The sequence below is a fragment of the Haliotis cracherodii genome, unplaced genomic scaffold, assembly GCF_022045235.1.
Source record: "Haliotis cracherodii isolate W230 unplaced genomic scaffold, xgHalCrac1.p SCAF_11, whole genome shotgun sequence".
Taxonomy (NCBI): domain Eukaryota; kingdom Metazoa; phylum Mollusca; class Gastropoda; order Lepetellida; family Haliotidae; genus Haliotis; species Haliotis cracherodii.
In genome coordinates, this window is record NW_027266266.1 from 25,353,692 (window position 1) to 25,371,565 (window position 17,874).

The following is a 17,874-nucleotide window of genomic DNA, read 5'->3' on the forward strand; positions in this document are numbered from 1 at the left end:
TGAGACCTGCATCATTTCGGGCTTTCCTCCCACATTAAGCTGACACACCGCGATATAACTGGAATACTGTTAAAAGCGGCGTTAAACCCAACTCACTCACCCACTCACTCTTTCTTTGTTATTTTATGTACTTTTGTGTGTACGTGTGTGTGTTACAGTGCTGTTATTTTATGTATATGTGACTCTCGTGGGTAATATAGTATTATATGATATTATGTTTCATTTACAATTGATGCAATGTGTGAGTGTAACGAAAAGTCACACTGAAATACTCCTCTATGTACGACATGACTACCTGTTCCAAGGAATTAGTTTTAGAAATACGCTGTTTCAAACAGCTGAGATATATTGAAGTGAGGCTTGATTCAAATGGATTGATCTTCCCTTCATAAACAGACTATGGACACAATTTGTACGTTAGGTCAGTCCCTTAAAGGGCTTGACTAAATAACAATATGACTTGTCCTTCCCCAAGCAATCTAGTATTTGTTATAAACAGAACATAATGTATTTCTTCTTAATTGGTTATTAAGCAGACCCATGAAGATCCGGGGTAGAATAGATCTTCAGCAACCCATGCTTGCCGTAAAAACCGACTATGCTTGTCGTAAGAGGCGACTAACGGGATCGGGTGGTCAGGCTCGCTGACGTTGTTGATGCATGTCATCGAATCCCAATTGCGTGGATCGATGTTCATGATATCAATCACTGGACTGTCTGGTCCAAACTCGATTATTTACGATATATTTATTTATATATAGATGGGTTAGACACAATATTTTGTTTTTGTTTTTTGGATAACAACTTCTTTAATACATTATTAAAGAAGTTGTTATCCATAAAAAATATTGTGTCTATCTTGTCATCTGTCAACTTCTAAGTAATGCCTATCAAACAATTTATATATAGATGGAATATTGCCGAGTGCGGCGTAAAACAACAAACAAACAAAGCTTATTAAGCGTGGTTGCTAAATCTCCCTCTTTTGCTATGCACTTGCTGGAATCTGGTGATCTTTCGATAATTGACGATGTTTCACCACCAACAATGGATTATAATTTCAATTATAATTGAATGCTGTTGATGTGTATGATAAACACGAGAATGAACCAATCTCTTTGGATCAATTTCATTCGTAACATTTGCAGGATTCACAAACTCCGTCGGTTTGCCTATGCCTCTATAAAAGACAACATGATAAAACTTTTGCAAGTCCTGCTTAATTGCTTGAGAAACGTGTCATTGTTCCAAGTGAGAAAGCGTCATACCATCATTAACAACATTATGTGAACTGTATAAGGAGCTTTGTCTTTAAATGAAATAGATGACGATCATGAATTATTTTTACGTACGCGTGAAAGTTCTACAACGTCAGAGAACAAACTGCCCATCATGAGATATTGACGGAGAAATTGCTTTCTCTGATTGACAGACCTTTTGTTTTAAAGAAAGTAATTCGTAAATTAACTTTTATCTATTTTTTAAATGGTTGTGGTCAATTTGTTTCAATTGAATTTAAAACGCACATGATGCCATCACTAATTTTTAGTGATCCTTTCATATAATTTTCATCACTACTTTGTTTTTTACTCCCCATGGAATCTTTTTGGCAAACATTTGTGACTGATTATTCTCTGGCGTTGAAGTTTTAAATTTGCTCTCAAATCAAGCTGACACGAGATATAACTGAGATACTATTTTAAAGGCGCAAAAACCAAACTCGCCCACTTACCTGAAGACTGAGCGATAGTAACAGAATGTAAATAAAGTTTTAATGGTTATTGAAATAACAGAAATGCTGGAAAGGTCGATCTGTATACAAAGTAATACATAGAAATACATATGATAGGAGATGCTAGTATTTATTTGGAATACACAACAAGAAGTTCATTGCATTGTTTATGTTTCACAAAATCATTGTTTGTGTAGTGGTGTAATTAGAGAGGTCATAACACTGTCTTATTATGCTCAGTAATTATCAGCTTTCAGCACATCACAAGGATATGATTATAACAATATTTTGAAAATTAAATAGGTATTCATTAATTGAACTCCACTACACACTGAAATAGTATATGTGCATACGAGAAGGTTAAAATTGGTATCACTGTCATGGGATAAAAGCCATGTTAGTCCGTTCACATCTTCTTTATCCAGTCCAGCTCCCACTCCTTCATGGCCTTCTTCACCTTGTTCCTGCTCCTGCTCCTTTCCAGACTCCTCTTCCTCCTGTGATGGGGGATGTCATGGATGCTGAAACCAGCCACAGCAAACCGACTCCACTTGGGGCAGGCCGTCCCCGACCAGTACTCCAGCTTCCTCTGCAGGGCGGACACGACGTTGTCCTGGTCCACCGTGTCCGTCAGATGGAACTCCACCTCACTCACGTCCCTGTTGTAGATCATCAGGATCTGGAACATTACATGTTCGTGTGAAATATTGGTTTGGTATTTCTGTAAAGACATATATATTATTAAACATTCAATTTCTGGACATTGAGCATGTCCCTCAGTGATGTGGATTCTGCACCATATAAATGCCTTGTTATTACAAGTGTTATTATTAATTTCTTAACGTGACATTCAGATATTCACGCCATGACCTGGTATGTTGCTACAAGATAGATTGCATCAGTCAATATTCAATTGTCTTGATTTTATACGTCATACACAGTATGAGATCATAAGGTTTGATGTACATGTCATGATTGATTGATTTACGTTACTTTTAATGTGTATTTATCAATAGGATCTGAAACACATGAACCGTTTATGTAGTATGCAGCTGGTAACTACTCAGGGGATTATTTTGATCATGAATGTTCTCAAAACGTTTCGAGGATAGTCGATAAAATCTTCGAACGGGCGGAACAGCCTCCACATATACCTTTAAAACATCTCTCATGGCGGCCATGTCTGTCTCCGACTCTATGTAAACCTTTACAACACCAGAAACTTGTCTTGCAAACTCTTGTTCTATCAGAGTTATCAGTGGTGATGGGTTGTTGTCGCCACTGTACAGCATTTCTTCTCTGCTCTGTTTAGGGTCAGGTTGGTACTTGGAGTTCAACAAAGGCACTGGAAATACAAGTTCTTTTTTTACGAATTTCAAACAATGCTGTGTCAGTGTAACATTTAAAGTTGCATTGCGACGTGACAGTTGGTGTAATACAACAAAACCACGCTCCTCAAACATCCATTAGTGGCAATAGTGATTATTTAAGCTACAATGAACGCCCGTTGCAGAAATAGTTTAGTTCTTACTTATGAGTGAGTATATTTGTGTGTTCTCAACACACAGTGCATCATCATGACACGCCAGAGAGTGAACGCTGGACTCGGCATTGTCGGTGTTGAAGAAGGCAGCCTTGTCAACCACGTTACTGAACTGGTTATTGGCAAGAGTCAGGTACGTATGGACCATTCCCACACATCCCAACACCTTCTTGTCCCACGTTGGTCCTGGGAACATGCAATGTTTTAATTAACAGCAACAGTTTATAGTCCAAGCATCAGTATCAGTGTCAACAATAAAATCATCAGAATATGTACCCAATCAAGTCTTTGAAAGGCATTTAGAGGTGATACACATAAGAAAACGAATTCATGGATTTCATTTTCTGTATCATGAGGAACACAACGTTGCGGAGTATATACATACTCTTTCATCAGGTGAATAATATGCTATGAGGCAGAGAACATTTATATGTTCCTGTAAGAACAACAAAAGTAATACGATAACAAGGGTGGAGAAACTTAACAAAGGAAGCCAACAGATAATTGGCGCTGATAGGGGATTAGCTATGGACAAAAGGAAGCCAACACTTAACTTACCACTGATTGGTAACAAGCAATGGATAATGCACCAACGGGAGGCCAGGGGGATTTACCTCATGGTTACGAGAATAAGGGAGTTAATTTTAGAGCAGCGATACCTTTCCCAGGACACCCTCCACAGTTGTCCAGAACACACTTCTGTAGATCCTTCTCTATCGAACTCCTGGTCATTGTAGTCCCTGCAACTTTCATCAGGTCATCTCGAAGTGTGTTGGCCTGTTGTTGTCTGTGTTCCCTGGTGTCGCGACAGAAGTGGCTCTCCCCGTCGTGAAAACAGAACCTGATGCATGCAGTATCAGTACACTGTACCATACACCAGAATAAACTAGTATGATGGTACAATCCACCACTTAAACATTTTATTATGCACCAATCCTACCCAACTTGATTAATCGTGCAGCATAAATATTGTTGTTGAGCACACTTCTTTCTATTTTTAACTTCTCTAAAATAAGATGAACCTCATCACACTATCCTCATGATTCGACGTTATTTTCATTCACACATTTCAATTGCAATTTCGTGTAGTTATTCTGATTTTTTTGATACATTTGAAACAAAAAAGTAATCATACTGTTCTGGTTTTGCACTTCTTCAGTTGTATACATACCCAAATGAGTGCTTATTGAAAGAGTAGTATGCGAACTGTTCTCCTAATCGTGGATCTTGACATGTCCTCTTGAGGTTCAAAGGATATATTACTGGTCCCCCTGAAACACGTCCATTATTACGAGTGGCATAGTATGATCTTCACATACGGCGGTATATAATATACAATATGTTATCTGTTTCTTTCTCTTCAGACAGTTTTATAACTACAATAACTATTTTAAGATTCTTAAAAGTATCCAAGCAACAAAAACGATCGAGAACTAAAATACAATGGAGTAACTGGTAATATTTTCAAATCACAACTCAACCTATATTTGCTATGTATTATTATTGTATCTTAACAGGATTATATTCAACAACACTCTATAATAACCACCTCTCTTGAGATCATCCATCGCTCTCTGAATGATGTCAAACACAGGCTTATTATCAGCATCCCACACATCGGCTATGTCGTCATCGATTGCCATCGGTCGAATGTCGATGTATATTTTGTTACTATGGCAACCAATGCCAAGTCCGCGTGACTGCAGACGAAGTATGGGTGGACAGCTTCTCAGAAATGAATAGCCAAGATTTACAAGGAAATCGTTTGGCAGGTCGGCCATGGCTGTGACATACACAGCTTGTCCTGTTTCGAACCTCACTTTTTCCTGAGGATGTCTATGGGCGATGTCACGCATGTTGATGGAGTTGGACCTAGACATCATAAATGTAAGAGTTAATATAATTATTATACATTTCTAGTTCAATCTGCAACTCGTCTTAAATGGAATATTAAGTAGTAATAAAACACCTCCCCATTCTGAAATATTCATTATAGAATCTCATGTTACTTCATGTACAATAAAATGCATTGTAGTGTAGCTTGAAATGAGACATACATATATATCAAGGCGTTTTACATTTCATAGAGTTATGTGTATCGCATTCAAAGGTAAGAAGGCTAAAGGTATTACTATCTGTAGCTATTGATACATTGACTCAAAAGACGCTGAATTAACTCAAAGCCTTTTATGAGTATTGTACCTGTAGGCTGAATCCGGAATGATTTTGATGGCTTCTCCAAGATCGTGTACCACAAGCTCGAGACAGTCTGCCAAGTATTGGTCGAGTCTGAAGAACCTCTTCTCTGAATGCTTGAAATCTGATACCTTAAAGTGCTCAGATATTTGTTCGTGTGGGTTAAATCCGTCAAAAAGTAAAGATGTTCTGAACTCGTTCTTTAGCTCTTCGGGGTAGGCGTAGTCTTCGTCCTCGACCCCTACGGCTAACAATGTAGTATCCTGGAAAGGGACAATCGTTGCCTGGTAGCCATCTTGAAGCTTGACATATACGTCAATAGATGAAGACTTGGAGGTGTCTACGAAGTCAAAGCCTGCACAGTTTGCCATAGAGCGGAGCTTGGATATCGATATTGTAGTGACTGATGGGAGAGAAATCTGTAGTTTCCTGTTAATATTGGATAATGCTTTGTACATGATGTTACAGTCCATTGGATGTTATGTAAATATATCATAAATAACGCCTGAATTATAGTACTAGCTAGATTCGCTTGGTCAGCTCACAATCATGGGTTTAATTTTGTGAGCCAATTCATATTGTAGTATATCATTGTGCATGCTAGATTGATAACAGAAAGATTGCGCGATTCAGGCAAACAGTATTATTGTATAACGCCTTGTAAATACAATAGGTTTAACAAAAACACAAATATATCGGATTCGGACTCTCCACGATATGCACAATCCTACCGTGCACACATTAAATTCCATTGGAATGTTTTGCTTTCGTCATATCCTTTTGTTTGTTGATTGTTCATGAATTGATGTAACATAGTAGTATACGAATACTTACCTGCCGTTAGATTCAAAGGATTTGTCTTTAGCAGCGCCATTATGAACCTCTTGTGATGGCTTTGTCACTTTCAATTTCGTACCTGCAGTATGACAGCTACATGTACGAGAGGCGTTCAAAAAGTTTTTTCAACTTCAATAAAAGAATGGGTGATTTAACTGTACAGCCCCGACATAGCTCCGAGTGATTATTTCTTGTTCTGGCAAATGAAATCTGGAAGACGCTTTCAGGATGACGAGGACATAAAGGCTGCCACAGAGGCGTGATTAGAGGGTCAATCTGACGATTTCTGTTAAAGTTGTATTAAAAGCTTGAAGGACAAATGGAATAAGTGTATTGAGGTGAATGGAGATTATATTGAAAAATAAAAGTGCAAAAGATATTCTGCGACTTGGTCTTATATTGAAGGTGCAAAACGTTTTGAACGCCCCTTCTTATATGTACATTTCTAAGCCGGATCTTCACGGGTCTCATTACTAAAGAAGTTGATCTGACCATAAATAATCTTTCGTTAACGGTGCAGAACGAGTCATACATGTACCTGAATTATGTTGACTGGCGATGGCGGCCAGCCGTCGCAGCCGTATCGCCATTCTTGGGGTCATGACCCTTGTCTGACACCAATCCCAGGGTTCCGTACTGTCAGACCACTCACAAGTGCTTTTGCACCGTCTAGTCGACTGATAGCACATGGCTGATAATGACCCCTCTGGATCAAATGTGAGGTCATCAAATGGATATTGAATCAGCCTGAGGACAATAAAGTTTGTAACAGACAAATGTGTACCTATCACATTCAAACACAAGGATGACTCTGTGTACTATATACTATATAAAAGGTTCAGCTATACGGAACATATCCATTTAAAATTCTTTGGTTATTTTGGTTAAAGAATTATTAACTCTTGTATCATATACGAAGTTACATATACCGAACATATATCATTTCTTCATTTCTGGGACAAACAACCCTATAGTTTAAAGGCGTTTATTTTAGTGCTTTATTTAATGAGTGAATTGAATGGACTCGCAAAAAAAGAAACTTTACCTGTACTGTATATTGCGTTCTTGCAAAAGAGGATTGATGACTTCATTAAATATTGGACCATGATGATTATTTATCCATTGTTTAATATTGTCAACGATGCACTTTATAGGGACTATACCTGAAAGAACATCAAACGTAAGATCAGATTCTTCATTGACCTGAGAGATGAATCTAACGGATGGCACTTTGAAGCTTCAAAATCTTTGTTGCAAATTCACAATCTAAACAGACAGGCATGCATATACTTCAATATTTACCCGTTTTATTCATGGTTCTCATGAAATAGTCCTTCTCCAAATTGTTTGCTGACGGTCCCATGGCAGATCTCCTGGATCTTCGTTGAGACAAGTAATCGTCATGAACACAGAACTGTACATGACCGGAAGAGACATCAAAGAATGGAAATCCAGCGCAAGCACCTAGTTCCGCCAATCTCTTCAATACTGATGTTGACTTTTCAATCTGCAGTGATGTAGAATTGCTGATGTTTTCAGTTGTCAACGCCACCTGTAGAGCTCTTCCGGTATAATGCAGGGAGGCAATTCCATGACTTCCGTGAGGATCAGCCGACGTAGGTTCATCCCATGCTTCAAGCACCACCAGTTTTCCTGTAATACATAAATTGGTACTTAAAACATTTTATGACAGTTAGGTAGATCTAACATGCAACAGCCCTGTAACTATCACTCTCCATATTTGAATTTAAGAATCAAGAATGTATCTGCATGTTATTGATGAAACGGCGACTTACTGTTTGGCCATTCCTTTGCTGCCAGTTGTCCGAGAGTGGTCAGTGTTGACGCCGCCACTGATGACATCAGTCTGTCTGCACATGCGTCAATCCTATTGTCTCCATTATCACTCCAGACACATGTATGGCATGCCCGACCTGATTTTCCACACCAGGTAGAGCTCTCACTTTCTTCGGACCGAAACAGGATGAAATCGCCCCCAATCAATGTTAATCTGCAGAATTGGAATTGCATAAGATTACAAGTTCTACAAAATTAGCGTTCACTAAAAGTTTGTTGAAACACCGTATCCAATCTTTGTGACATTGTGGTGAGTTACATCTACTGACACATATTTTCGTTAACCAAAGGTTCCTGAAAGGACCATAAAGTATTGTGTCAAAATGAGTGTTTTTTCATCAGTTGTAAATGTACCGGTTTACATACGAGAACACACACAGTCGCCTTCTAAATGATTAAATACATGAAACTGACACAAATATTCACCACAAAGTGTTAGCGGGGCCATATTTCGTGATGCATACAGTATTGTATTTTTAAAGGTTACTTGTTAAAATTGCTATCTCCTCTGATAATCTTGTCCCCCGATGCACCACAGATGTCTTCCATTGCCTTTCCATGAACATCAGCGACAGGAGGACCACAGTTTGCCGAGCAGACATTGGAAAGCGGTTCTGTTATCAAATACTTGTGAAAGAGGGACGTGTCTATTAAATCCAGGTCCCTGAAAATATCCCAGAATCCGTGTTATATTTATTCAACTGTCTTCATTATATGAAACTGAAAAGATATATACATACACAACGTACACGTTATATTGCTGAAAGATGTAGATTCTAAACAATTCGTTGAAAACAACACACTGCTTGTGCAGATCAATGCACATTCAACAAATTCTATACCAAGAAATGATTTACCATATGGTTTTATGGAAAGCTTTAGCCACAAAATCTGACTTGTCGAAGGTAAATATCCCGTCAACTGTGAGCGTGGCTGTTTCACAGCGACTGTATTCATCCTCGGTAGTTCGGGCGTACAGGACAGGCCTGAAACTTGCAACTTCCGGGGGCGTGAACACAAGGGAAACATCATGCTGAGACCACTGAACAGAAGCTTGTAGAGTAACCTGGCAGACAAGAGGATAAATATTTAAAAATCTCAAATACATGCATGTAAAAACATGAGGGAAAATAATTATTATCGTTACTATTGTCAGGTGAGGAGAGGTGAAATGGTATTAAACGTCGCGTTCAAACGTCTTTCATTTGTATAGTGACGTGCATGACGAAATGAGAATCATAGAATCGTTAAAAGCACATTCATGTACGAATAATAAAATATTGATGAAAAACTACAGGGAGAATGGATGAATAAAGGAGGCACCATCACAATTATCTATCGTCTCACCTCTTGATAAAGAGCCATCGAGATGTTGTATGGTTTTGAAGAATGACCAGAGAATGAATGTTCTGAAGATGACCAGGCAGTTGTGGTCAAATCTGTTTTGGGGACATTTTCTGACGCCTCAGTGGAAGCTAAAGCAACAAATGGTAAATGATACGCGAAATATTTGATCTCATACAAGTCATCCTCTCAATAAGCAGTAAATGCAGTAAGAGACGTATTTGACATAAAACGGATTACTGTAATTTATCAGCGATATTTTATTGAGGTATTTGTTTTCTTGTGTTGATTCCCTGTGTTCCTGTATGTATTTTGATAGGGCATAATGAAGCATGACAAAGTAGCACAATGTGTTCCCAGTAATATTATCTCAACAATATATGTTTAACACAACTGAAATGTTCTCAAATGTATGAAAATACGTTTTCATACTCATAGTGTAATTTCCTTGAACATGGTATTTGCCACTGTAGTTTATTGGTCCATCAGATGTTGCGTTTATTTCCAGATACACAGTTTTGTAATATGAGATAACCAGCTGTATGGCAGGTAACTTCTCGTCCACTATGGCAACTGGTATGGTACGCAGTATGGTAGAGGGTGTCCTTTCCATGACAATTCGCTCTGTGAGGCCAAGAGCTTTTTTGAACTTAACTTCGAACTCGACGTTGAGGTCTGTACTGACATCGCTCTGCATATGAAAAATATTTTCTACTGTAAACATGACACGATTAATTTTATGGGATCAGTTTTTGAAAATCTTATATGTTAAAGCAAGTGTCAAAACGTTACCCTAATTAACTAACTGCAAGAAATTAAATAAAAACTAAATAGCACAACCTGCATTAAGAACTTCTTGACAGTAGCAGTCTTGTTTCGTCGTTCAATTTGAAGATCCCTGTAAACAAAGCGTAAATGATTGTGAAATGCTTTCAAACTGAACGTGCTTTTCACTTGTTCTATATATCATCATGAAATACTCACATTGTGTGCCCAAGGTGTCTCTGTTCATAGCAGTTCTTGCAGGTAAGGCGGAAGTCAGCATCTCCAGGAATGGCACTTGTCTGGCCTTTATTAATCTTCTCGACCTTGACCTCCTTGTCACTTTGCTCCTTGTATACACTGTATGTTTTGCTTGAGTGATTAGTCTTGGGATCAAAGTTAAAGTTGATAGACTCATCGCCATCAGTAGCATGGAAGTTGATCTTGTCCAAAACTTTAGAGAGAAGATTGGACACGTATCTTTTCTGACGATGACCATGTTTATTGGTTAAGCGGGGATATCTTAGAAATACTTGTGCTTCCTGAAGTAGATCTAAGGCACTGAAAGCGAAAATTATAGATATGTTAAAATCAGCTTTAATAATAACGTACAACAAACAATACATGGCATGTAATATATATTTTCTGTGGCTTACCTGACGTCGATGCCATAGACTTTGACTTTTGTTGGACTGACGATATCCATATGCTGTATTTTCTTTACAATCGCGACGTGTTTGACCTCTAAACCATATCTCTGACGGACATTGGTGCTCATTAGGTACCACCCTGGCTTCCATGCGGAAGCAACTGAGGTGTCCTGAAGATTCACGATTATCTCCCCTTTGGTGTTTTCGGCAACCTGTTATGGACAGTGTGTGAAAGGAATACAAACAAATTCGATGGATTTGTAATATAATGTTACACATAATACACACAGACAATATTCTGAGCTTTCAAATTAGGCATAGAGTATGCCCTAATATAAAACTTGAAATGCACATTTAGGTCATGCGTTACCCAAAAAATATATCATGACATAACATAGCTTTTAACATGTTATAATGTAATGATATTACCTGAAATGTGAGTCTTATTATTGAAATGTTAATAATAGATTTCTATTTAATTTTGGGATAGCAAATGTCCATTTCGTGTGGTTAAAACATTCATACATTCACAAACATATTATATAAATGTAACGGGTTCTCCATTTTCTCAAGTTTATCTTCTTCTAGGGGCGGTCGGGTAGCCTAGTGGTTAAAGCGCTCGTCACGCCAAAGACCCGGGTTCGATTCTCGACATGGGTACATTGAGTGAAGCCCATTTCTGGTGTCCCCTGCCGTGATATTGCTGGAATATTGCTAAAAGCGGCGTAAAACCATACTCACTCACTTATCTTGTTCTAAATGTTTTCTATACAATATAATATTTATCAACTTTAAAGTGCTTAGATATGACACATATGAAAATGTACATACACTGACGTCAGGCAGGACATCGAGATTGACAATGTGTGACAAGAGACCTCTGGAGTTCAGTTCCCATTCAGCATCGTCATCAACGTCGTTGCCTCGACTTTGGTGTTTAAATCGACGCCCGCCATTGATAGTAGGAATACAAAATAAGCAGAAAACAGCCCATAGCACAACAATCTTCATGTTGATCCTTGCTGTGTGAGCAGCCGTTAAGGTTTTCAGAAGAAATCAAACCGGTTCTTTTTACCGGTTAAGGATTGTACAGTTCAACCAAACCGAGCTGGACACGTTCCTTGTAAATGATAAGCTACCCAAGAGCGATACTGCCTATAAATGTTGAGTAGCCAGATATACTAGTATCAAGCAAATACTAAGAATTAATAATATTATTTTCCTTTTTATGAAGGTATAGATTACCTAAAAAAGCTGACATTGAATCTTGCAAAATAACTTGATTAGGTTTTTTAACAATTACTTACAGATTTTCAAACGATCATTATTTTGTATTGTATACTAAACTAATTATATTCACATGTTAATAATTGAGAATTGTTATAACATGTCGATTTTATAATCTTTAGTTAATTGAGTTCTATCTCCTTAGCACATTAAGGGGTAACATACATGTGATTGGGGTGGGGTGGGGGATGGGGGGTGCAACAAGGACAGCATTTCTTCTTCGTCTTGTTGTGATCAAGGTGACTTTGTGCCCAATAGAGACGAGACTCGCCATGTGGTAAAATCAATATGTTATCCACAGGTATTAGTCTGCATTATACATCAAATTTGTTGCTGACTAACGCGATCATATCCCAAAAAGTACTTACGACGCTTTAAAGATCGGTTACGTTTTGGTGAACATTTCCCTTTACACTTAATTATGAAAAAAAGTATTTTCGTTCTTCAGTCCTGGTATAAAATACATCATCTGCACATGTGTTTCTACATTGACATCTGATACGATACATGGCACTGATAATGTTTTTTTTGCTTTAAAGTGGAACTTTGACGTTTACATTAAAGATTTGGGATAAATAGTTCGAGAAACAAACAACATGACATCGGAGTTCTGCAATTGCGAAGCCCTCGAATAACTTTCACAAAATATCAATTCTTGGATAAAACAGTAAGATTCTATATTGGGACAAAATGTTAAATCGGATTTAATTAATGTTGCTGTAATGCTAAAACATTTTATAAAATAAATGCGTTGGTAGTATGTCTCTTTTCCTTTTTTTAAAAAAAGAATGTACACAAGAAGATTAACTAACATAAGGAATACCGTTCACTCATCACTTTTCGAAATGTCTTTCATATTAATACAGCAAGTACTAAATACACCTCGTGGTAATGAGTCATGGTGTGAGCGCACTTGCATAGGATTTGGACTAAAAAGTAGGTTTGAAGGTTATGACAGGAGGGGGTTGGGGGGGAGATCGGGGTGCGTGTGTGTTTGAAGAGGTGATCATGCATGTGATATCGGCATGTCACAACACACATTGACACATTGAGATACACAAAGGGCAAAATGCCACATAAAAATTGAGGTACACAAAGGGCTTTTGTTAGTCCTTGCAGAACATGTGTCACCCCTGGTGTTAGGAAAACACATTTCAAGAGTCTATCTGTAAACATTGTAAGGTTGCTAAGATCAAATTGTCAATCGCACATTTTGAAATACTAACGTAGCCAGATACTAACATGTATCTCGGAGTTTACTGTCAAAGATTGAAACTTATGAGGATATTCTGTCTCAATTGGTGTTGTCTTAGGGGTAGACAGGTGTTCCTTATCTAGAATTCAAGGTGCATGCGGACAACAAATGTACTGTGTGGACAGATCGAGGCTACTGCATTTGGCCAAGGATCAACTGTAAAACATGTGTCCCCGAACGCCAATATAAGGTCAACCTACCCTTCTACAACCTTCACTGACTTTCCAAATCACGTGTTGTTGATTACTCCTATTTTATATAATGGTTCAGATAAATGTCAGCTTGGTTTCACGATCAACCTATATTAAATCAAATATAAAGTGAATAAAACAACAATAAATACTACGGTAACTTAACGTGAATTATCGGCCTATTTATGTCATATATTTGGGGATCTTTATGCAGAGTTTACATATTTATATGTTTATGTTTTGTTGAAATATATTTGGTTGTTAGCTAAACACAAAACCCAGTGTTGTTTTAATATAATATATCAATATTGTACGATTGGTGGACTCTCGACAATTCAGAGTTTATACGTTTATGGTCGACTGATGCTTTTACGTACTTGCAAAAGCAGTTTCGGTTGCGTAAGTCTTTTGATTCATGGCACTGTTGATGTCGTCTTGTTTCAGACCCGGTTGAATGTCATAAGGGTATGCATTGGGAAAAGACTTCCATATCTCTGTTTATGCATTAAATGTTATCAAGTTATGTTTCAATGTCAATGATGAAATGGATATAGAATGGATTGATGAAGGATTATAAAGATAACAAAAAGTCAGATAAGGATTTATAATATACTTCAGTGTGAAAGTGTGAGCTGTCTGAAATTGAGAAACGTGATGTTTTCATTGCAGCGAACATAACACTTGGTATGTCACTGCCGAGAACATAACACTTGGTATGTCACTGCCGTGAACATAACACTTGGTATGTCACTGCCGTGAACATAACACTTGGTATGTCACTGCCGTGAACATAACACTTGGTATGTCACTGCCGTGAACATAACACTTTGACGGAACTATTGTCATTAAGAAGCTACATGTATATCCCCGCAAACTGCCTACCGTTATCGTAGGTGTCTGGCCCCTACACAAACTGTTGACTTCCTTTTTACGTTGGTTACACTTTGACAAAGCATTATAGTGGCAGATGGTAATTTATGGACGTAATATAGCTTATTGCCATTTGTTATTCTCGTGAAACTGTTTCGTTGTAATCTGTAAATTTCTCATTTAACACGTCAATCGAGACTGTTCATTTCGCAAAGCACCATTTTTGTTACTTAAACAGCATGTATTCCTTCGCTTCCAACAGCGGTGTGGATGCTTTCAAGAATATTTGGTTTAAAGTTGATTTTGTATATGACATATGTAAATTGACGTCCAAAAGAAACTTTACCAGAGTTTGAAATCACTCTTGCCCAAAAACAACAAAACATACATGCATGAAGTAAAGTGTATTGAGAAGATCAATATATCAACATAATCAACACTGAAAATGACAATCATACTGCGACCGAGAATGACGTCAGAGCCCCCCAAAGTTAGGTGTGGTACAAAACTCGAGCTTTCAGAATCATGGACAATAGGCAGAGTACATAAACAATCGCTGACGTTCAATAACAAGTCATTAGTAGCTTGTGGGACCACCAAATGCCTCAATACACGCAAAAACTCTTCGACGCACAGAAAAAGTCAGTCGTCTGATGAGGTCACGTGGGATTTCTTCTTGGAGGGCCAAGATCAGTTCTTGCCGAGTGGCTGGAGAGTGTGGTCGTTGTCGAACACGACGATCCATTAAGTCCTAGAGGTCTTCTATGGGGGACATGTCGGGTGAGCGTGCAGGCCACGGCAGGACGTTGACGTTGTTGTCTGCGAGGAAGTTAGTGACAATTGTGGCTGTATGGTCTCTAGCGTTGTCATGCTGATAAATGACACCACGTGGCTGCTGTTGGAGAAATGGTAGGACAACTGGACGAAGAATGTTATCTATGTAACGCTGAGCTGTCAAGTTTCCGTCAACGATGACCAGCGGTGTCCTCTCCTGCCCACAGATCCCTCCCCACACCATGACACTCCCTCCACTATATGGTACGACCTCCTGCACGCAACACGCCGCTGTTCGTTCACCCCTTCGGCGGTAAACACGTTGTCTTCCATCAGCCTTAAACATACAGAATCGACTTTCGTCATTGAAGACAACCCTCTGTCAGTCACGTCGTTGCCAACGTCGTACAGTCCGGGCCCATCTCAATCGCAGACGACGATGTTGCGCTGTCAATAGCTGTCCTCTGTATGGTCTGAAAGCCCTGATTCCATGAGCCATGAGTCTCCTGGCCACTGTCTGTCGACTAACCCTGTGACCTAAGGCATTTTGTCGCCGTGACGTCACTGTCAGGAAGCGATTTCGGAGTTGCAAGGTACGCAAGTGCCGGTCATTATGGGGCGTGCTCACCCTGGGTCTGCCTGTTCTTGGCCTGTCACTGGTCCGCCCTGTCTGTCTGTAACGTTGCTCACGTTGGTAACGGCAACACGGCGAGCAACCGAAGGTTCGTGCAATATGAGCGTGGGTGGGTCCCATCTGTACCATACCCAAGGCTTGTTCACGTTGTTCGACTGTGAGTCGTGGCATTTCTTTTGTGTGTTTTTTTTTCACTGTGGATGTCTGACTTGCCGTTGCTATCGTTTTATACTCTTACCCGCACGTGCATTTGCAGTTGTCCGTGGTGCACGTGTTTTTCACTTTTTCGCGTTTTGTCTCGCAAACATGTAACAGACGATTAACATTTTCTGCATACACTATTTGTGTATTTAGGTTATGTGTTTTAGATAGACTTCATCGAAAAAAAATTATACTTTGTCTGAAATTTATATTTTCAGTTGTTAAAGTTTCTTTTGGACGTCAGTTTATGAAAAAGAACTTTAGTGACCTCAAGTTTTTACTTTTGTTTATAGTTTTTAAGATTTTGCACTTACAAGGGGTGAAACGTCTCTGCGTGTTAAGTAGGGAGAATTTACGTTTCAAGATTTTACATTAAAATTATGTTTCCAGTAGGCAAATGTTAATAATAAATAGGATATTCCTCGTGTCTCGTGAAATATCATGTTTCTCCCATCTCGTTACTCGATAAGAGACACGTGGTATTTCACTCGACACATGAACTATTCTCTATGTATTCAATTATACTTGTTCATATCAACAGTAGGTCAATTATTTATCAGCAGATTATCCCACCTGATGTAGCTGTTGCAGGCAATTATTAGCTCTAAAATAGCTCAAAACTTCAAATGTTTAACAAACACACTCAGTGTATGTAAACCTTTCAATGCTAATCATAAAATACAGAACCCTCAAGGATTGGCCAAATTACAAAAGATACATTGGTCTTTACATTCATGCATATGTATGTCTTAAGATTTGATTACAAGGTTTTGGATGGAGCTGCACTGGTCCGTCTGTAATGTATGGATAGGACATAGGAGGCCTTTTTAATGTATGGATGGGACATAGGAGTCCTTTGTCTGTAATTCATGGATAGGACATAGGAGGCCTTTTTATTGTATGGATGGGACATAGGAGTCCTTTGTCTGTAATTCATGGATAGGACATAGGAGGCCTTTTTATTGTATGGATCGGACATAGGAGGCCTTTGTCTGTAATGTATGGATGGGACATGGGAGGCCTCTGTCTGTAATGTTTGGATGAGGTATAGGAGGCCTTTGTCTGTAGTGTATGAATGGGACATAGGAGGCCTTTGTCTGTAATGTATGGATTGGACATAGGAGGCCTTTTTAATGTATGGATGGGACATAGGAGTCCTTTGTCTGTAATTCATGGATAGGACATAGGAGGCCTTTACCTGTCATGTATGGATGGGACATATGAGGCCTTTGTCTGTAATGTTTGGATGGGACATAGGAGGCCTTTGTCTGTAATGTTTGGATGAGGTATAGGAGGCCTTTGTCTGTAGTGTATGAATGGGACATAGGAGGCCTTTGTCTGTAATGTTTGGATGAGGTATAGGAGGCCTTTGTCTGTAGTGTATGAATGGGACATAGGAGGCCTTTGTCTGTAATGTTTGGATGAGGTATAGGAGGCCTTTGTCTGTAGTGTATGAATGGGACATAGGAGGCCTTTGTCTGTAATGTATGGATGGGACATAGGAGGCCTTTGTAACGTATGGATGGGACATGGGAGGCCTTTGTCAGTAATGTATGGATGTAACATAGGAGGCCTTTGTCTGTAATGTATGGATGGGGTATAGGAGGCCTCTGTCTATAGTGTATGAATGGGACATAGGAGGCCTTTGTCAGTAATGTATGGATGGGACATAGGGTGCCTTTGTCTGTAATGTATGGATGGGACATAGGAGGCCTTTTGTTATCGGTTATTGTTACACCGC

At 38.8% G+C, this 17,874-nt stretch overlaps 1 protein-coding gene across 1 annotated transcript; it reads right to left on the reverse strand.

The window, feature by feature from the left end:
* Positions 1-1,853: 1,853 nt before the first annotated feature.
* On the reverse strand, positions 1,854-11,932 carry LOC139456361 (uncharacterized). Its single transcript, XM_071238014.1, has 20 exons — positions 11,753-11,932; positions 10,928-11,133; positions 10,494-10,832; positions 10,350-10,407; positions 9,942-10,200; positions 9,513-9,640; positions 9,023-9,231; positions 8,653-8,829; positions 8,105-8,319; positions 7,611-7,961; positions 7,354-7,471; positions 6,847-7,055; positions 6,306-6,387; positions 5,478-5,900; positions 4,825-5,147; positions 4,447-4,546; positions 3,935-4,116; positions 3,264-3,461; positions 2,887-3,077; positions 1,854-2,411 (listed from the first exon to the last, which is right to left on the reverse strand). Exons 1-20 carry the CDS (start codon positions 11,930-11,932, stop codon positions 2,139-2,141), a joined length of 4,221 nt encoding a protein of 1,406 aa, XP_071094115.1. The 3' UTR covers positions 1,854-2,138.
* Between the last annotated feature and the right edge of the window lie 5,942 nt (positions 11,933-17,874).